At 38.6% G+C, this 22278-nt stretch overlaps 1 protein-coding gene across 2 annotated transcripts in view; it reads right to left on the bottom strand.

Annotated features, from left to right (window-relative positions):
- Nucleotides 1–611: 611 nt before the first annotated feature.
- The window catches only part of LOC139724795 (moesin-like), a 45479-nt gene continuing 23812 nt past the window's right edge, over nt 612–22278 (bottom strand). For both annotated transcript variants that reach the window (XM_071635916.1, XM_071635926.1), the window contains 11 exons: nt 21505–21609; nt 20727–20890; nt 19287–19370; nt 18489–18635; nt 16738–16834; nt 14645–14808; nt 13792–13943; nt 8219–8472; nt 7215–7436; nt 3130–3340; nt 612–1313 (listed from right to left, as the gene is read on the bottom strand). In XM_071635916.1, the coding sequence (XP_071492017.1) occupies nt 3176–3340; nt 7215–7436; nt 8219–8472; nt 13792–13943; nt 14645–14808; nt 16738–16834; nt 18489–18635; nt 19287–19370; nt 20727–20890; nt 21505–21609 (1554 nt within the window). In that variant the 3' untranslated portion in view covers nt 612–1313; nt 3130–3175. The remainder of the gene's footprint in view (nt 1314–3129; nt 3341–7214; nt 7437–8218; nt 8473–13791; nt 13944–14644; nt 14809–16737; nt 16835–18488; nt 18636–19286; nt 19371–20726; nt 20891–21504; nt 21610–22278) is intronic.

The raw sequence follows: 22278 nt of genomic DNA, 5'->3' as shown, positions 1-22278 counted from the left end.
CTTGGCTAACAAGAACATTTATACAAGGTTTTTTGCTCTCTTTTTCTCTCTCTCTTTTTTTTTTTTTTGGTTGACAAAATCTGCAATGTATTAAAAGGCACTCAAAGTCAATACTCAAACAGTTGCAACATCGAACAGATTATGCAGTAAATGACAACAAATGAAAGTGACCACAAAACAAGAATTGAACAAGTTTACAGAAGATGACACCAGCAATCTACTGCAACCGCTTTTCCTGTTAAGTGCATGATCGCATAATATAGGCGGCGCAGTAGAGGGCAGCGGAATGTGATGTTTTAGGTTAGACAACAGCTGGTTTGTCAGCATGCTTAGCGAGAATTTGCAAAATCTATTCAAGGATTGTCGAGGAACAAACTGCTTCTAAAAAATGTTGCAGTCTACATGAAATTTGACAACATGTATATGTATATATATCACGCCGGACATCGCATGCACCGCTTAAGCCACTGGGGATGTCCTGAAAAGGATGCTGTGATTGGCTGACCATATTTTGAATAAAAACAAGAAGTAGTGTGAAGGCGGTTATAATACCCCGACAGAGTTGTTAGCCTTCATCAAAATACATTTTCCAGACGTGGGCCTTTAAAAAAAAGAATTACAATAATGTGTCACATGATGGAAAATCTACAGTTTGATTAGAGCTGTGCGGAGCGTAGTCGTGTCAGTAGCAGCACAAGCTGGCGCCCCCTATTGACAAAAAAAAAAATGACATGCTGGGTAAGAAACAACAAAACCTCATGTCGATAGGGGGGCCTCCGTAATTGTGCATACACAAATTAAAATATGCATTATGCTTTTATTTCTTTCATTTCAAGACTTTTCTTACTGGTTACCTACCCATCAACACCCTAACACTGCGCACGAGTAGGATGCCAATGTTGATGACAAGAGTTAATCGCATATGATTAGAACTGTATATATACCCTCACGTATTTGCATTCCTGTTACATTAGCCATTGCTAATTTATGAACTATCAACAATTTTTTTTTTCTCGCCAGTAGTGTTTTGTGTCATCCATTATGTAATTTCAGTGTTTCATTTTCAACTCATCAATCATACACTCCTAATTCCTATGGAAGTGCCCCTGTAGGATTTTAAGTAGACATATATAAATATATACATACATACAGACACTCATTGGTGAATATCTATTAAAATATGTCCTTCTAGTCCTGCTGCATGGGATGTCGGATTCTCTCCCAACTGTTGCTTATGCTCTTGTTAACCTCCCAAATAGGATTGATTCTGCGAGGCTGATCAATGGGTGAAGGCATTCAGTATCTGTCATTACCTGCACAGTTTGAGAAAAGATTTGAAAAATACAGAAAAAAAATGACAAGATTGCTTCATGTTGACTTTAGTAGCCAAGTTCCAATATAGCGGAACAGGTGATCACTCATTTAAGACAGAGTCCCATGGTTATATATTGTAACTGCTATGAATGTAACAGCTGATTTCTTTTTCTGCAAATTTTTCTGCAATTCCTTACGAATGAATTATTAAGTGAGGGTCACATCACATCAACTTAAATCAAAGTTTACGAGCAGCTGCAAAGTCGTCCAAATTTCCAGCCATACAACACATATGACCTTCCTGCTCATAAAAGGGCTTAACCCTAAAAAGACTGGGGGGGGGCCTAAAAGGCCCCCCCCTCGACATTTCGCGCGATTACTCTGCAACACGCAATGCTCTCGCCGCGATGCTCTATGACTTTTTTCTTTCGAGTTTCCCGCACATTTTGACACCAAATTTGTGACGCCCGGGGGTACGGTTCTGAAGTTACATAACTTTTTGTACATGCATGTGAGACCGAAAATGGCTCAAAAATGTGATTTTGTGTACAAAGTCAATACAAATTGAGTTTTATCACATGGTTCATATAAATATGCTTATTTTTACTCTCAATGGCTAAAATCAATTTGTTTTAGTAGTATTATGCTTCAAAAAGGGTCTGCCACAAATTTTGCTGAAAAAAACAACAAAAACAAAAGGTCGAAAAAACAAAGAAATACATAAGAAATTCATAAAACAATAAAATAAATAAGAAATCAATTTTGATACTGAATTTTTTTTCAAGTACATTTGCTAAGAATGCTACAAAGAATATCTAGACCAAAAATGAGCACTTTTGGAGCTTTATTTACTGATTTAGATAAAAAAGTCTGATTTCTCGCATAAATTAGTATAATTAATCAAAATAAAATAAAAGAAGACTATTTTGGAAAATTTAAATATACGATCTTGTAGATTACATTGCACACTATCATTGTGCAAATTTCCGCGGCGATCGCGCGATCCACGGCCGAGATCTTAAGGGGGGGCCCTTTAGGCCCCCCCCCAGTCTTTCGAGCTACCAAAATAGCCCAGTCTTTTTAGGGTTAAGTCTAAAACAGATCCAACCGCTCACTGCTCATGCAAGATGACATGTCTGGCTGAGAATCTTGGTTAGCACATCAAAGGTCACTCACACCAAAGGTCACTTACATCAAAGGTGAGCTCACATCAAAGGTCACTCACACCAAAGTTCACTCACATCAAAGCCCACTCACACCAAAGGTCACTCACATAAAAGGTCATTCACATCAAAGGTCAACTCACATCAAAGGTTCAACTCACATCAAAGGTCACTCACATCAAAGGTCAACTCACATCAAAGGTCAACTCACATCATAGGTCACTCACATCAAAAGTCGCTCAAGTCAAAGGTCATTCATGTCAAAGGTTGCTCACATCAAAGGTTGCTCAAGTCAAAGGTAATTCACATCAAAGTTTGTTCACATCAAATGTCACTCACATCAATGGTCACTCAAATCAAAGGTCACTCACATCAAATTTCAGCAACATAAAAAGGTGCTCATATCAAAGGTCCCTCACACTAAAGATCACTCACATCAATTGTCACTCAAATCAAAGGTCACTCACATTGTATGAGTCTCACAGCAAAGGGTGCTCACATCAAGTGTCACTCATATCAAAGGTCACTTGCACCAAGTGTCACTTGTATCAAGTGTCACTCAAATCAAAGGTCACCCACATTATGGGTCACACATCAAGGGTCACTCAGACGTCATTCACATCAAAGGTCACTTACATCAAAGTTCACTCACCTGCTCATATGAGAGTCTGACACATTAGTAGTTGTCCCAGCTCCTTCTAGTAGTTCTCAAACACGTCGATTCGCTGCTTGGTGTTGCCCTGCCGAATCTGCTTCAGGGTCTGATACTTGTCGCGTCCAGCGGCCTTGTTACCTTGGTGGATGATGTCGTTCTGAGTGTTCTTAGAGGAATCTTTGAAAGTTTCTAGCTCTTTCCTCAGCGCCTTTAATATGAAATCAATCCAGAATGGGGGGTAGAAGCAAACAATTCAAACAACCATGAGACCAGGGAAAAGGTTTACGCAGAAAAAAGACAAAAAAAACAAAACAAAGAAACAAAAAAACTGCACAGCATCTTGGGTCCCGTTTCATAAAACTTGTTATCACTAACAACTGCCACATTTCTATGACAAAATTGCTCTCAGCCAATCAGATGCAAGGATTTCAGTAGCTTATAACAACTATATACTTAGTAACTTGTTATTGATAACAAGTTTTATGAAATGGAACCCTGGTGGCATCAATATGTCAGTAGATAAACCATGCTATTTTCATGCAATATGGCTTTAGCACATCACACTGCTCACACTTATACAGGTCTACAGCACAGTTATGCTCTATTCAGGTACCAAATTTGTCGATAAAACCAATCTGTGTATACCTGGTATGTCTCCAGTTATTCTCGCACACGATTATGTGTCCAAACTTGATGCTTACCTTGCAAACACTCTTACACAGCACCTGACAGGCAAACTTTCTAGTCAAACTTAACCCTATGTTCACAGATTTGATGCAATCTCATTGAGCCATTCAGGAATTGCACCATCTAAACATGCAGATTTGGTGTTTTGACATCAAACTGTGACCCTTCACCGCCTAATAGCCTTTAATCTCACTCTACTCAAGCCATTTGGCAAATACCACACTCAGCATATACACACACACACACACACACACCATTGGCTACGAAATAGAGGGCACTGTTACAGTTGACAAGGATATGGAGAGACTTCCTAATCAAACTTTTTAACCTGTTGAGGATGGACTGATTTTGCTACAACACGCATTTCCCATAGACCCCTGCCTGAGTATACTTGAGACTCGTCCTCAATGGGTTAACTTTGTGATTGTGACCAAAAGCACTCCAGTAAGGTGTAGTCTTGTTTGAAACCAAACAATATGAAAGTGACACAATGACCAATTAACTGTTCATAGGGATCAGACTTAAAGGACAAGTTCACCTTCATAAACATAAGGATTGAGAAAATGCAACAATATTAGTAGAACACATCAGTGAAAGTTTGAGGAAAATTGGACAATCGATGCAAAAGTTATGAATTGTTTAAATTTTTGTGTTGGAACCGCTGGATGAGGAGACTACTACAGCTTGTGAGTCATATGCGTACAACAGTATAAAGAAAATATAAAAGAAAATTCAACATATTTTCACTTTTTTCGCATAATAAAAGAGCAATTGACTTGCCTCTTTCTAAAGGCAGGGGGAATAATATTACCCATAACATTTATCGGTAACGAATCAGGGGAATTTGTACTTTTTTCAAAAGATGGAATTTTGTGAAATTCTCTTTATATTTTCCTTATATTGTTGTACGCATGTGACATCTAAGTTATTCATACACTGCAGTAGTCTTCTCATCCAGCGGGTACTGCACAAAAACTTCAAAAATTCATAACTTTTGAACGTATTGTCTGATTTTCCTCAAACTTTCAATGATGTGTTCTACTAATATTGCTACATTCTCTCAATCCTTATGTTTATGAAGGTGAACTTGTCCTTTAAGAAAGCACACCCTTTTTTACAATGAACTGTCACATATGGTTTGATGCAACTTGCAAATGCCTTTTTTTTGCAGGGCTGAAAGTCTGACGGTACCCTTATAAGCTTTATCCATGTTCAGTCCATTGTAAAGACCGACTCAGAAATTGCGCAATCACATGCTACCTCTTGGCAATGGTCGAACAACGAGAGCACAGCATGCACTGGGTAAAAGTTGTGTATGTTGACTGAGTGTGTGCAATTTGTGAATGTGTTTGCATTAACCCGTTGAGGACGGACTGATTTTGCTACAACACGCATTTCCCATACACACCTACCCGAGCATACTCGGGACTCATCCTCAACGAGTTAATGCTGTGCATGGTATGTGATGGTTATTTTGGGCATTAAAGGGATGGTACAGTATTGGTGGAGATGAGAATTGGGCTTTTAACTTTTTGCGAGATACCAAGAAAACACTTATGAAAATAGTACAGAGCATACCATTTTAAGAGGAATTAAAAGTTTATTTGATGTAAATCGGGTTTGGAATGACTGAAACATCCAAAAACAAAGTAAAACAAAGTGATCGTCATAGAGTGTGGGTCCCACACTTACTGGAATCGCGCTGTTTTGGATATCTCAGCCATTTCAAAACCAATTTTCATCAAATAAACGTTGAATTCCTCATGGAATTACATGCTTTTTCATATTTCATAAAAGGTGTCTCATTATCTCAAAAAAAAAATGTTAGAAACCTGAATTTAGGTCTCAACCAAAACTATACGATCCCTTTAACTCGATAAGATCCGCATCATCAAAGGCTGAGGAGATCAGGTGATGGCAATGCTGACTGGAAAGGACCATGATCTATCAGTCTGCATCCCTAATTTCTCTGTTAGCTCCGTCCATGCTCATATAGGATGATTTTTTTTTTTTTGTTCTATTTGTGAATATCTAAATTTCTGATCATGTCGGTGGACTGTTACGATGATAATTCAGTGTGAGTGTACATTGTATGTTAATTCTGATGGGAATATCGAAGGTACATTATGTGAGTTTTGTAGGAGTTTTAATAGAGTCTTAACCATATTCTAACTGGGGGGGTCAAATTGACCCCCCTCGACGTTTTCGCGCCACGATTCCGCAACGCGCAAAGATTTTGCCGCGTCGTTTCACGACTTTTTTCATTGAAGTCTCCCGGAAATTTTGAGACCAAATTTGCGATGGCCGGGTACACCGTTCTGAAGTTACATAATGTTTTGCATATATGAATGTCAACCCAAAAACAGCTCAAATTCATGATATCGTGTGCAAATTCAATGCAAATTGTGTTTTTAGGTTAAATTGATATAAATTGGATTATTTCAACTTTTAACCATTGAAATTAATCAATTCTAGACGTGTAGATAAGCCTGAAAAAGTGCCTGCAACAAATTTTGGCAAAAACACAATAGAAAACAAAAGGTCGAAAAAACAATAAAATACATAAGAAATTAACAAAACAATAAAAAACACAAGAAATTGATTTTGATTGCGCTATTTTTTTACATGAAAATTGTTTGATATGTCTTGAGGAATTCTGACACAAAAATTTAGCAATCCTTCAGTCTTTTTGATGGAGTTATAGGTGAAAATATAATTTCATGCACAAATTTGCATAATTACAGTGTAATTTATTGAAAATAGAAAGGAAATATTTTTCTATTGTATGACCATGTAATCTTATAGTTGACATTCAGCTCTATCTTTAGGCAAAATTTTGCGGCTATCGCGCGATCGGTGGCCGAGATCTGAAGGGGGGGTCAAATTGACCCCCCCAGTAAAAACTTGGTCTCAAATAGCCGTTAGAATAGGGTTAAATTACTTCTTTTTTTTTTATGTGTGTGTTTACAGTACTAACACACCCAGATAAGAGATGGCCGGATAATCAAGGTCAGACTGTACAAGCAAGCAAAAGTCACACAACAAAAAACATACCCAGACCATAGCCAAATCTACATTTTGTAACCTATATTAACAGATATTCCTGAAGTTATACCTTACACCTTTTGACTCATCATACAAATCAAAACCCCTTATGGCTGCACAACAGTGATATGAAACACTTCTGGGTACTGCTGGTGTGGACTGCTATAAAGTTTTGACTCGTTACCTTGAGCGTACAAACATGTTCCACAGATTTCAACGCGCTGTCCATCAAATTTTCGCTACCGAAAAGGAGGTAAAGAGAGCAAATGCACACCAAATTGTGCCAAATCAGAAGTCACAGCAAAAACAACTACAACAACAACAACAACAATAACAACAAAAACACTTACATCAACTTCTTTCATGAGATTCTTCTGGACTAGGTACTGGGTCTTATCTTCCTCGTCGCGGTCCCGTACATCGGGCACCTCGGAGAGCTCCTGCTCGGCATCTTGTGCATCATCGTCTTCCACTGCTTCATTGGTGGCTGGCATGACAGCAGCGGCAGCTGCCAACTGGGCCTCGTGAATCTCTTCTCTTAATTTCTCATGCTCCTCTTGGGACTCTTTCAACTGTTCAAAAATATGGAAGAGATATTAAAGGCATTATTTACCATTTGCACATGAAACAAAAACTCAGCTATAGTGCTTCAAAATAGTTCTAAAATGTGAATTAGGGATAGAAACATCTAATGTAACAATTTTATTCATTATAATCCATGTTAGTTATAAAAAAATTGTTTCTAGACTTAACCGTCTACAGTTAAGGTTTAATGAGAAAAATAGTGATATCGCCGTATATTTTACGCATTATTGCGAAATCTTTATATGGTAGGATGTTTTGTGATACAACTGACCTACACATATGCATCAAGGGTGGTATTCTAAAATCCTTCCTAGGAAGAAATGTTTTCCTGAGTCAGGATTTTTTCCTAAGTGGTATTCTGAAAATCTTCCTAAGTCTCTTCCTAAGTATCTTCCTAACTTTTTTCCTAAACTTACGAAGAAACTTTTGAAGATATGCAAATGAGGATGAGATATGCAAATTTCCGACTTAGGAAGAAGTTGGTATTCTAGAATGCACCTAGGAAAGAAATTTAGGAAGATATTCACGAAAGCCCCAAGCTGCAAAACATTGTGATAGGCGCTTGTCATTCACTGGGCACAACATACACATACACACATACACACACACACACACAAACACACACACACACACACACACACACACACACACACACACACATCATGCTGACAATACTCATGACAGAAGGTGCTCTACTCTCCATCACAAACACACACACACACACACACATCACGCTGACAATACTCATGATAGAGGGCGCTCTCCTCACCTTCTCCTGCAATTCCTCCTGATTTCGCAGAGCCTCCTCCTGTTGCCGAGCAAGGAGCTGCTCCTGCTCCTCCATCTGCCGCAACTTCTGCTCCATCTCCATCTTATCGTGGGCGGACATCTCCGCCTCCGACTTCGTCTGGTCGATCTCCAACTGCAGTGCGGCCAGCCTGCGCTCCGTCTCCTGGCTCTCCATCATGCTGGTGCGGTAAGCGTCGTTGAGGGCATTAGCCTCCTCCTCCTTCTTCTTCAATTCTTTAGTGAGACAGAGGGCAAAATGGAAAGAGTGCATGAGATGAGGAGTCATTCCACTCTGAAGCAGCACAGGCTCGTATCATACCAGGCCAAGTTAATAAAGTGGTTCTTAATATTACGAACGACTTACGAACGGCTGGTGATCAGTTCTGATGTGCTATACTTATCAATTTCCATAATTCAGCACAAGAACAGTCGATCACCAGTCGTTCTAAAGTCGTTCGTAACTTTGAAGAACAGCTTTATGAAACACCCCCCGCGGCCAAGTGAAAAATCAATCAATTATTCATACACCACTACATGTATGATATTGAAAAGCAATATGGAAAGGCCAACAACATATGAACATCCGTCCACTTTCATATACAAAGGGTCTACATCATATCAGAAACTTGACAGTATCACAGAAATGGTCCATGAGCATGACATCTTCCACCACAAAATAGAGGCTTGTAGTATAAATGGCATTCCACTATCAAAAATGCTGTAAGGTCCATATCGGTGATTTGGCTTAGTTAATCAATCACAAATTGCGTTTCATAAACAACTTTTCGATTGATCGCAAGTAACGCTCAATCTACTGAAAGTCAAGCTTGATTTTACTTGAAATCAAGCGTAATTGTCTTTATGAAATAGGACTTATGCTCGTTGCAATGAGCTACGCTCAATAAATCAAGCATAAGATCAATCGCAACTCTTTATGAAACAGGTCCCTGCTCTTGTTCTACCTAAATGTAGGCTAAAGGTAGCAAGAGCATCACAGAATTCATTTCTTCTAGCAGAGTGTAATTGGCCCCTCAAAAAGTGAAGTCAGTCTAGAAATGTCACCACGTAAACAAAATGAAGACTTAGCGTCATCAAGTGGGACAGTCTAAAACAGATTAAAGGATAGGCCCACCTCCATATACATGGGGATTGAGTGAATACGGCAATATTGGTAGAACATATCATTAAAAGGTTGAGGAAAATCGGACAATCCATTCATGAGTTATACATTTTGAAAGTATCAGTGCAGTCACTGCTAAATGAGAAGACTACTACAGTGTATGATGTCACATATGTAGAACAATATACTGTATACGCTGTTATTTTTGCGTACAGATATTTTCGCAAATGGAGAGGTCAAAGACATTTTCGCAAGATGGTGTTTTCGCGAATTAACGCCGATGTCAACGTAAATGCACTATTACCCTAGCATAAGGAGACATTTTCGCGTGTTGTTAAATTCGCGATCCAATTGTGATTTGCGAAATTTGCGAAAATTAGACCATCGCGAAAATAACAGCTTATACAGTAAGGAAAGTATACGAAGAAAATTTTATTCTTTTTTAAAAAACGCACATTTGCTTGACTTGTGACTGACGTATGTTAAGGGTAATATTATTCCCCCTTGCCTTCTGAAAGAGGAAGTCAAGTGTTCTCTTATTATGCGACAAAAGTGAAAATATGTTGAATATTCTTTATATTTTCTTAATATCATTCTACACATGTGACATCACAAGCTGAAATAGTCTTCTTATCCAGCCGTGACTAAGCAGAAACTTCAAAGATTCATAACTTTTGAACAGAATGTCCCATCTTCCTCAAACTCTCATTGATGTATTCTACTAATATTGCTGCATTCACTCAATCCACATGTCTGTGAAGGTGAACTTGTCCTTTAACTCTTAACGTGCCATGGTCGCCGAACGGCGACCTTAGTCCTGACGTGCCATGGTCGCCGATCGGCGACAAAGAAGAGCACGAAAAACATTGGTCATTTAAGTTCTTGTGGGACCATAATGTGTTACACCAAGAAACTGACAGTGATATGTACTGGTAGCTGACTAGCATAGCCATTGTCTCCACTAGAAATATGAGTATGCTTACATTGGAAAATTTCGAGTAAATACGTGATTTTTCGGCTAGACGTATTTTTTTCGCGTCGGGAAAATCCGCAGCGAGCGCACCCTCTGCGTGATGTGTATAGATCAAAAGACTCATTGGTAAACCACGCGTGTGTATGCTATTGAATCTGCGTGTATTGTCTATGCGGTTCCACTTGTATTGTTCCGCTTGGATGCTGTCCGGCGGGAAGCTACTTTGATTTTGTCCCTCAAAGACGGTAAGCTTTCGTTCGTCGGTCAAGTCTTTCATCCTTTTGCTTTGGTGAACTTCACTTATCGTCCCCACGCTGGCATACAAAAGAAGAAAACGCTTTTGTTCTTGTCTATGCACGTGTACAGTGAACGGAAAGTAGACCTGTAAACTATGCCGCTTGGTACCGCACGTAGTTCCTAGTTTGTTTTGGCGTGATCGTCGTCTCCTAGTTCGAAGCGAAATGAAAATCAAAGTAGAAATCTAGTATTTCGCAATTTCAGACAAAATATAGAGCATTGAAGATGAACATTATATTGCTCAGTTCAGTTTCAAAATTTATTGTAGGCAGCGTTCTCAAAGCGCGAAGAGAGCTGTTGTTTTGAGCGACGACATGCGAATAGTACCAATACTAATCAACTTACAAAAGTGACTAGAAAAAAAAAAACTATCTAGTATTCTCTGTGATTTGGGGGCAAACTGGCTGTATTGGTTCAACTCCACGGATATGAAAGTACATTATAACGCCTGATTCTCTGTAGGCCTATGTGACGATGTGCACGTGAAAAGCGGCCAAACTATGATGTTTTCCATGTACTAGTATTTGTTTTTGTGCTTGCGTTCACCGTTGCATTTTTTTCTTTTAGAGTTTCTCTTCAGTTGGTCTTCATAATTGTAGGGTACTACCCCTTACGGCGTGCCTTCTCTCTTATTATGTAGCTTCTTCTTTTCCCTTTACATTTTGAAGAAAATTAGTTTTCACGCATTGTGCATGTCTCCTTCTCCGTATGATTTGTCATTTTGCTGCCGTATTTTGAAGGATGTTTTGGTTCTTGTAGCTTTCCGGCTATAAATAGCGTGTAAAAAAACTTTGGCTGTATGGGAACAGCAAATGTCTCTAACTACGTACTCTCGAATTAGCGACCGGAATCGTTGCGAACGTCAAGAATATATATTTCATTTCTTTTGGCCAAAAAACAAAAAAACAAAACAAAAAAAACAAAAAAAAAAACCATCGACAGCCGATTGGTGTATCATAGTAATTGTTTATTCAACCACGCAAAATGATCAATTTATCATTTCATGAGACAAAAATCGAAGCAGTAGCGTTTATCGCCAAGCGATGATGCAGACACAATGTTGGAGAGAGTAGCGTGCCTGCAGCACAGACTCGATAAAGTAGAACATAATTCGATCAGTAATTCGTAGACAGCCGATATCAAATTCGCAAACGGGTTTTCTTATTTGATTTTGATTGCAACTGTTTAGGAAGCTCGAAACCTAAAATCCGATAGGTTTCCAAACATTCATCGCTCAGTGAGACACAGAATTAAAGTATATTCACGTATTTATATTATTTATATCTGCTATTATAAACCAATGAAGGAACTTCAGAAGTAGAGTGATGTTATAATTTCCATGAAAGATCAAAATGATTCTGATGGTTACAAATCGCTCGGTGAAACCAATATTGACAGGCGCTAGAGATTTCCGACGCCATGCGAAAGTAAGGAATGTGCCGCTGAATAATGTCATATTCAGATAATCAAATGTGATTAGCGAATGAGACTAAAGACAATCAAAGACAGCAAACATCGAAAAAGCATACCAGCAATGTAAAACTTGATTTCATATTTGTCGTTTACACAAGTGTAGGCTCAATATAACACCACCTTCAGTTTTGTCTTCTTGTTACCAATTTTGCTATACAAATCATGCCTGCTCAGGGGTATTTTGATTATTCTTTACCGTAATAATTTCGTTGAATGTAATTGCATTGTTTGCCCCTTCATCATGATATGCACAAGCTGCCTTTCCTTTCACTGTTTATCTGTGTCATGTTTCAGTGTCTTGTCACAATGCGTTGTTATTTTCGCTGTTCTGTTCTGATCTGACTTTTGAAAATTTCAAATCCGACAGAATTTATTTGTTTGCAAGATTACTTCACAACTCTAGCCGAATAGTTCACAAGTACAGCGTTATTGAAATTTACTATTTCAAAGTGAGGTGATCGTTTCGAGAATGAGAGGGCTCAGCCCTACGTAGTGCTCTTTTCCCCAATCATGAAATGAATGGTGAGCTTTTTCAGTTGCACGCTCGTGGCTTCAAACACCAGCGCTGGTCATGCAAGCACGTGGTTTGTTACTCCGAACGACTGACCTCGTGGTGCTGAGATTGAACTGGTTTTGTAGCCAAAACCCACTTTACTTTGATTTTCCTGGATTTGCAATAAATATGTAAGTGGTATACTATCGTGAATTAACTTTGTTAAAATATTTTAGTAATGTTGTGATCGGAAGGACAGTGGCTGGCGATAGGTTGATCGGATCAACATTCTTGATTGGATACGGCGTTAGAAAAAAAAATCCGGAAGGCGTGTACAATTTTATCAGTCAGATCACGGCAGCATCTTCGCTTTCAGGAGATATGTTCATCCTTCAAGCTGCCCCTAGCAACCACTAGTGTGTATTGTACTCAATCAGTACTCGGATTATCTCCGCCGTTACCAAGGAATTGCGCTCGCACAAATCCCTCGCTGACAAAGGCCTGCCGATTTCAATAGAGTACGCCCGCCCGCAGTCCGCATAGACAAAAGAAGGATTAGTAAGTGCTTCCTTCTCAAGTGGACAAAAGACACTCTTCCAGGGCCCGGGACAATTACTTTAGTTTCAAATACAGGATCTGGGACTGAAGGACTCAGATTTGGGAATGAATTATTGAGGCAGAAAAAGAAATTGCTAAGACAAAATAAACTGCTTGCATCTTTGAAATCATACAATTCTAGAAGACAATTTTGCTATCATTTGGAAGGGGAGATGTAGCTCTAAAACTTTCTCACAGAGTCAAGGGAGCGTTCTATTGAAGAAAAACCACGACTGAATGTTTCTTTTCATACTACACAAAAAATTCTAATAATTTTTTGATGATATTAATTGTTTCTGCAATATTTTAGGTTCAGATAGATATTACGGCAAACTGACTACATGACACGAAAGAACAATCATTTCTCAATATTTGTTGTGTAGAACTCAATTCAAAACAATCGATATTTTCAAAGATATGGTAGTTTTAAATTACATTGTCAGTCCATTTTCGAAACATTCTGGCGTTAAGTAAAAACCTCTGGCACGTTAGGGGTTTTGGGCCTGGCACATTAAGAGTTAAAACACAGAAGCCTTGGCAAGTTTGTCACTTCATGCCAGTATGTTTGCTCACAAACTGCAGTGGAAAAAGCAAACTCACCCTCATCATTTTTCCGTTGCGTCTCCTCCATGTTCATAATCTTCTCCTCCAGCATCTGCGCCCTCTTTTCCGCCTCCTCCCGCCTCTTGTCCGCATCCTCTCGTTGCTTCTCTGCCTCTCGCCGTCGCTCGGCCTCCCTTGCCAGCTGCTCCCTGGTTAGGACGGAAGATGTGTTCAGAACTGAACGGTTACAACAATCTTTTCATTTCTGCTTTGTTGCCAAGTTATGATTCATTGTATTCATAGTCATGCTGATTCAAATTTGTTTGGTGTTTGTTTATGTAGAGACGTCTGAAATGGCAAATACGATGACGACGATGATGATGATGATGATGATAATGATGATGACAATAATAATAAGAATAACAATAATAATATTAAGCATCCTTTATTATTAACAATAATGATAATGATGATAATAATAATAATAATAATAATAATGGCAAGTTTTATATCTATACAGCTGAAATATGAGATTTCTGTCATTTCTGTATATGAAATGAATAAGAAGTTGTGAAATCATGATATCATCAATGTGCTGATTTGAATATTCATAACGACTGTTCCAGAAGTGTTTACTAAGAAATGTTGAAATTTCAGCATGTCATAACTTCCTCATTTCTTATCCGATTTTGATCATCTTTGCACTGTTCTGCAGGGATTTTTTTCGCTTTCTTTAGAAATCAATAAATTTTAGAGTGGATTTCTTCTTAACCCTACTTGTACCCCTTTCCCTCCTTGCTCCTGCCCCATACCCGTATCCCTCCCCCGCCTTAAATCAACACCCCCCCTCCACCATCCATCCCTCCTTCCCCTACCCTCCTCCATTTCACTCCACCACAGGGCCACTCACTTCTCCTGCTGTTTGGCAGCCTTTTCGTCTCTGGCCTGGGCCTTCATCTGCTGTACCTCGATGGTGTCGGGCTTGCGTCGGCGCATGTACAGTTCGTGGTTGCCCATGCACAGGGCCAGGATGCGCTTGTTGATGCGTAGCCGAGGTGCATAGAATATGAAGTCCTGCGTGTGTGCAGAGATCGAGACAGAAAAGTGATCAGGGGCCTTGATAAGAAATGAGTAGGTAATTAAGCCAGAATTTTTTTTGCAACCACATCCAGGTTGGTCTATACTGAGTAGCGAACTACTTAAAAGGGATTGTCTAGTATTGGTGGAGATGAGAATTGTGCTTTTAACTTTTTGTGAGATACCAAGAAACCACTAAATAGTACAGAGCATATCATTCTAAGAGGAATTCAAAGTTTGTCTGATGAGTATCGGCTTTGGAATCGCTGAGGCATCCACAACCAAAGTAAAACAAGGCGATCATAATAAAAGGCGGGTCCCACCTTTTATTAGGAATGCTCTATTGACATCGCCCGGAAACTCAACAAAGCAATGTTTTGATGTGAGCGTGAATTCGATTTTATTGTCTTCCGTCACTAAGAAACTATTTTACTAGTATATTCAGGGGAAAAACATAAGTTCTACCTAAATGTTTCATCTATCCTACACTACAGTACTAACATGTTTAGCCATGTGCACTGCCTCCCTCAGCAACAGCCGTGAGATGGCAAAACAACGTATCTATATGCAACTTCTTTTCTTTTCTTTTCGTGTTTTTTTTTTAATATTTCATAATTTACCCTGAAAGGACCAACAGTATCAATAACATATTGAATGCAAATTGATTTCACCAGACACTTAATCTTTCGAATAATTTGTATAAAACAAAATGTACATTGTTTTACCATATGAACCTAACCAATCTAACACTAATCAATGGTGCACGGATGTCAATCAGCCACGCAACGTATTATTGTGTAAACATGTGGACGGCAAAACAGTGTATTGCATGGAGATACATTGTTTTGGCAGTTCACTTAGTGTTGAGAAGGGGCCGCTTATGTTGTTATGCCAACAAAATTCTAACATTTTAACTGGGGGGGGGGGGGGCATCATATCTCAATAAAAGGGTGTGTTCTGATTTCAAAATCCAGTGATAACTACTGGATGTATGGTAAATTTATTAGATGTGCGGTTAGCTAGCCAATGGCCATCTCAGTGGCTATCATAAGTGAAGTAACATGTGGCCAGTAAAAATAACACACAGCTCTAGATCAATGAATCCGTGGAATTTTCTGGCTCAATTCTGTAAATGAAGATGTGCTAGATGTGCAAAACTGGTATCACACAGCATGTGACGCAGCGATCGTTCTAGACTCTTTGATATCTGCAGAGAAGAAATCTGTCGGAAGCCACAGAGAGTTTGGCTCGACAGTCAACGACTCTGCAGTGCGGAACAGGATGCCCGCATTATGTGTGACGAAAGTTGGCACTGATCATAAACTACTGGTAAGTCTGTTGCTTCTGCTACTACTACTACTTCTACTGCTACTACTTCAACTACTACTTCTCCTACTATTACTACTACTACTACTACTACTACTACTACTTCTACTACGACTACTTCTACTTGTACTACTACTACTACTACTCCTCCTCCTACTACTACTACTAATAATGATAATAATTACAGAAACAATAATAATGGTAATAATAATAATAATAATTATAATAACAATAATAATAATAATGATAATAAGAATAATAATAATAATTATAATAATAATAATAATAACAATAATAATTCAATTCAAGTTTATTTCCACAAATTCAGTTAATAATAATGATAATAATAATAATGATAATAATAATAATAATAACAATAATAATAATAATAACAATAATAATTTAATTCAAGTTTATTTCCACAAATTCAGTTAATAATAATAATAAGAAGAAGAAGAAGAAGAAGAAGAAGAATAACAATAATAACAATAATTCAAATCAATTCAAGTTGATTTCCACAAATTCAGTTAAAAATAATTACACTTCTACCACTACTACTAACACTAACTACAAAATGAAAGTGGCTATCACAACACTTACTGGAGCCTTCTTTTCAATTGGTTTGATGACAAATTTCTTGTCATTGAATGAGATGTTTCGGATTTCACTCCAGGGGAATCCAATCTTGGGTGTGAGCCTGTATGGGATGAGTCATAAGCCCAAAGCAAATAACACTTTAAGAAGAACGCAAAGCCAAGAATAACGGTAACATATCTCCTACAGAATTAGGCATAGTTCTCTTTTGCGGTTTATGTATGTCAGTTTCTGCATGTACTGCAAGTGCTAAGTTTGTTCCCCACAAGAATTCTACAGTCCTTTATTCCACCTGCAATCATATTTTTTGGGGGGTGACCCTTTAAGTTATAAACAGTCTTCAAAATGGCAGTCAACGTGCTCATATCAAAATCAAGAAAGCTCCAAAGAGCAAGCGGGGAGATACTTGTGTATTACAAGCATCTCAATGAGTAACAAGTGGTGTAATTCACCATTCTAACATGACCTTTGACCATTGATCTTTGACCTCTGACCGAATACTTCTGAAAATTGATGTCGGGCAATACATGTATAATACCTAAGTTTCATTAAGACAGTTTGAGAAATTTCCAAGAGATTTGTGCACACAGTTCTTGTGTTACATCATCCACAAAATCAATTATGGACGGGCGGACAGACAACCTGAAAACACAGTGTCTCCTGTGCAACTTCGTATAGGGGGCATGAAAACATTGCTATATCAGAAAGCAATGTCAGGACATAAGCAATGTCCTGACATTGCTTATGTCAGGACATGATATTAAGTTTTTAGGGCACCTCCTGTAGATTGAGGGAGACTCTGCCTAATCATATGGTGGCGTAAATACCCAAAGCTAGTAGGTACACAAAGCTCACTACCCGTACAGACCACACAGAATGCTCAGACCTGAAACAACCCCTCTTATTCCCTTTGCATCCCCCTTTGCACCCAATTTGATCCCCCCTCTGCACCCCCTTTGATCCTCCCTTTGCACCTTCTCCCTTCATGTATCTCTCTTTGCACCCCCTTTGAACCTCCCTTTGTATCCCCTTTGCACCAAACTTTGCACCTCCTCCCTTTGCACCTCTCTTTGCACCCCCTTTGAACCTCCCTTGCAACTTCTCCTTTCGCTCCTCTCTTTGCACCCCCTTTACACCTCCCTTTGCACCCCTTGGCACCTAACTTTGCATCCCCCTTTACACCTCCCTTTGCATCCCTTTGCACCTCCATTTGCACCCTTTGCATCTCCCTTTGCACCCCCTTTGTAATCCCCTTCGTCATAGATTCAGCACCTAACATGGCCATTAACATGGCCACCAAAGCAAAACACAAACTGTTCTCAAATGAGCAATTATCCTTTCATCAAATAATTCGTGCATACAACACACTTGAAGTACTGAGCTCTTCACCAACATATTACAAAAGAAAACACAAATCAGAATCAATATTTAAAGTTCTCTTCTCTCCCCCCCCCCCCCTTTATCAGAGGACTGCTTTAGTACAGAAATGAAGAGAAATTTCAGTTTTCAAGGATTCTCCTGTAGAATCAGGAAAACCTGGCAGCTCTGGGCCATGTTTTATGAAGAGTTAAAATTGATTATATAGTTGATTTCAACTGTAAATCTATGGCAGCCTGTGTGGTAAGGAAATTTAAAATCAATTTTATCTTTTGATAAAACGGGGCCCTGGTTTACAAATAACAAGCATTTAAAGACGTTTGCTTTCTTCATGATCAATCTGGTTCACAACCAACACTGCAGTTGTCATGGCAACCTACTTGTCGTCCTTCTCATAGACGTTTAGTCCGAGGGCGTCGACTCCCAGGTACAGGTCTGTGCCCTTCTTGTTCTTGATTTCAAAGTAGTTGACACCATACATCTCAAGGTCCTGGGCAATCTTAAGGTACTCAATCATGGCCTCTTCCCTGAAAGCGAGAAAAGACAAGGATTAATAATAGAGACAGGTACCGTTCCTTCCCTATGAGTTCCCCTATGGAGACATTTTAATAATACTATGAGCTCCCTCGTGGAGACATGACAGTTATCATACTCATCGATTATTATCGTGATCAGAAAGATTTTATAGCGCTGTTTCTTCCTTAGAAGAAATAGTACACTTCTTACTCTCACACATGAGGGTCAGTCTTGTCCATGAATCAATAGCACATTCAAGCTTGCAAAATTTCACTCGTTCATAAAAACTTTTTTTCTGAAAAAAAAATAAATAAAAAATGTTATATTTTATTCCTTAAATTCTTATAGGCTGGATACATTCTTCCAACATTAAATAAAGTGGACTACCATTATAATGAAGTCCTCAGGACCAGCGGTTTTTTATTCTTATATCCAAATTTCGTTATAACCGAACAAATAAGCGATAAAAACATGTAGAGAGGATAATGTTATGGCCTGAATTTTTACTTCGTTGTAACCAGTATTTCGTTATAACTGTGTTCGCTATAACGGGAGTGCCCTGTATGTCTGATGACAAAATCCTCTTTCAAGAAGTGAATGATTCATAACGGTATGAATTACATGATGAAACATGATGTGATGATTCTTTCTATGGGACTTACTTTAGCAGTTTTTTGTGCTCCTTGTACCAGTTTAAGACACGGTCATGCCACTGCTCCTTAGACATTTTGTGTTGGTCCACCACTCTGTAAGAAATCAATCACACCACATTAAGACATCATCAAGGCAGTTCAAGAAATAAAGGGTAAAACACAAGATCTTCACGTAAAAAAATGCAACAGAGTAAAGAAAGGAACATCGAGAACATCAAAACACAGGCGATGTTGCCAGGTTGTCTTGACAGCGAAGCCAGCTGAAACAGAATTTGATTTTATCGAGTCAAGTCAGACTTCATTTTCTTCTCAGAGGCAACTTATCAAACTGCTGAAAAGATTCATCTGATTGGAATATCAACTGGATTAAAGTTCATTTTGTCACAATCAGTCGCAATCACCTATTTGGTGAGATTACAGATCAAGAAGGCGAAAGTCTCATTGAACAGGTAATTTTCAACTGATTGTGACAAATTGAACTTTTATCCAACATATCAAATTACTCCAATGTACAAAAGTGAACACACAAAAAATGCAATTTTTGATGAAACGACAAATGCCACTGCTCAACAACTGAATGGTATAAAACATCAAACTAACATGTCTATCATTGATTTTGCAACCACAGCTCAACTTGTAAAAAGTCACCACTGACTGATGCATCATTACAACTCCTGCATAAGGTGCTACATAAGCGCTTGCTTGATTGCCCGGGGCAAGTGTTTTCAAACAGAGGCAAAAAATGTTTGCTCAAATTGGGCAAGCAAAAAGTTTTGAAGCCACTTTTTTTTTTTCGTTTTTCCCCCCTACCCAACCTCAGTCATCCACACAGAAGCCTAAAAGATAATGACTGTAAGGTCACACAAAGCACTTTAATTTCATTTCGGCCACTTTCAAACACTTACATGATGAAATTTAACGCAATGCAACACCAACACTCGATCAAACCAAGTTTGTCACTCCTTTGTGTTAAAGCATGCATATCAATATGTGCTGTGTTATTCAAATAATTGTGTTTTATTAAGCCCTTGATTTACAAGTGATTTTCCATATCACTTTGTTTTTGGACTTTCTTTTTGGGCAAGTAAAATTCACGTTCTAGCCAGGTGTTCTGCAACAATTTGAAAATCTGCTTGCCTGACCAGGCAAGTGGTTAAAAGAAGTATGACAGCACACTGTTTTAACAAGCGTACTTTAGTGTCAAGAATAAATTTTCCTTTTCAAGTTCATCGCAACGGAAGAAATCTAGTGAATCTGCACAGGGTCTTGGGTGAGAGACAGTAGCTGTAATTTGTGTGTGAATTTAACAGCATCATTGTCTTTATGACAAATCTTCACTGGAAATGATAAGAAAAAAAACAACAACTAATAATAATCCTTTGCAGAATGTGCTTGCTCGTACCATCGATCAGCAAACCCTTCATAACTCATTCTGTGAAACCTGCTCACCTCTTTGGCAAAATGACGCTGTCGTCTGCAAATTTGCACTTCGGGCTGTCAAAGGCCCCATGCTTGGCCTGGGCGGCGTAGGACGCCAGCAAGACGGAGGTCTCTGGTGGGCAGTACACCTCATCCGTCAGGATCGCTTCTTTGACTTGCAGGAAAAACAACCGCTGGAAAGAGAGAAAACAGGGCCTTCTTTTGCTTTGTTTGTTTCGTATTAGCACTGTCACACTATGCGAAACTAGGCAAATTTTCACTACCCCGTCTTTTCAACTGTAGATTCGAATTTACTGACAAAATACCATCAGTCTATCTGTACAATTGACAGTCTTTGCTGCAATAAGATACTCATGAATATGTCTCAGAATAATGATATTGTGCAATTCAAAATTTCACTAATGTGTATACAAAAGAATTACTTTATATTTTACTTTTTATGTGCGCAAACAAAAAGAAGATATCTTTAATAAGCAGAGTGACAGAAACATGGCACTAAATTAAAGAGGGCATGAACTCAAAAATTGAGTCCTATCAATCGATCAAGTACATTGTACATGAACCTAATCCTATAAAAAAAAAAACCAAGTAAAGGCTAACACAGAATTTAAAGCAATAATGACTACACAGCATTAGGCAGTTGAATTATTTACAGCTCCTACAATAACAACCAAAATTCTCATAACCAATACACTGTTGCCTGGCTGTTGTCATGGTTGCTGCAACCTGAAACGTGGGAGACAACACATCAGTGCTGCCACCCTGTTTTTCTTCCTGAGGGGCTCACCTGTGTGACCTCTTGAATTAATTCTTCTGTGACCTCCTCCGGGTAGAATTTGACCCTAAATTTGAACTGCAGAGGGCTCTCTTTCTTCAGGTCCTGTTGCAGTACCTGCAGATCGGAGGAAACACAAATCAAATCAATCAATCAAACACAAATTTATCAGATCAATCAATCAAATGTGAAAGCTGGAAAATCATTTATAGAGTCTTTCTATTTTTACAACTTTCAATCGGTTGAGAATGAAAAGGGCGGCGAGTTGTCTCGAACACTATGGGTTTATCGGCAACTTAACACTCTTCTCATTCTCACCCGACGTTTTATACCATTACTAGTGGTCAGGGCACACAGCAGAAATACAAAACCATGTACAGTTTGGTAGTACTAAGTATGATAACATAGTCATAGAAGTAGACTACAATTTAATCTGAATGGTAGCAGGCAGAACATTTCAGTTTCTTTGGATTAATATCAAGAACAAAAGATTAATCTTGCTGTATAGACAAAACAATAACACACCAACATGCAAACACTTGTTACCAAAGATGTGGATTTGAGCACTTCAATTCGACTATTTAATTTCAGTCACAAGTTGATTCGCAATTGTCTCAATATGCACATTTCATATCTATATTTCCAATTATGTACTTTAAAAAAAAAATACTGGTTAGCATCGTTTAATGTGCTGTTACAAAAACATTTAAGGTAATATATGAGCTCATTATCAGGAAAGAGACAGTCTGTAATACCATGGAAAGGAAGAAAGGGAGATAAAGTGAT

Source organism: Diadema antillarum, unplaced genomic scaffold, assembly GCF_040938485.1.
Source record: "Diadema antillarum isolate AM-2024a unplaced genomic scaffold, OU_Dant_1.0 scf00000015, whole genome shotgun sequence".
Classification (NCBI taxonomy): domain Eukaryota; kingdom Metazoa; phylum Echinodermata; class Echinoidea; order Diadematoida; family Diadematidae; genus Diadema; species Diadema antillarum.
Note: the sequence above shows the minus strand (reverse complement) of the source record. Positions and strands in the feature narration are given on the sequence as shown.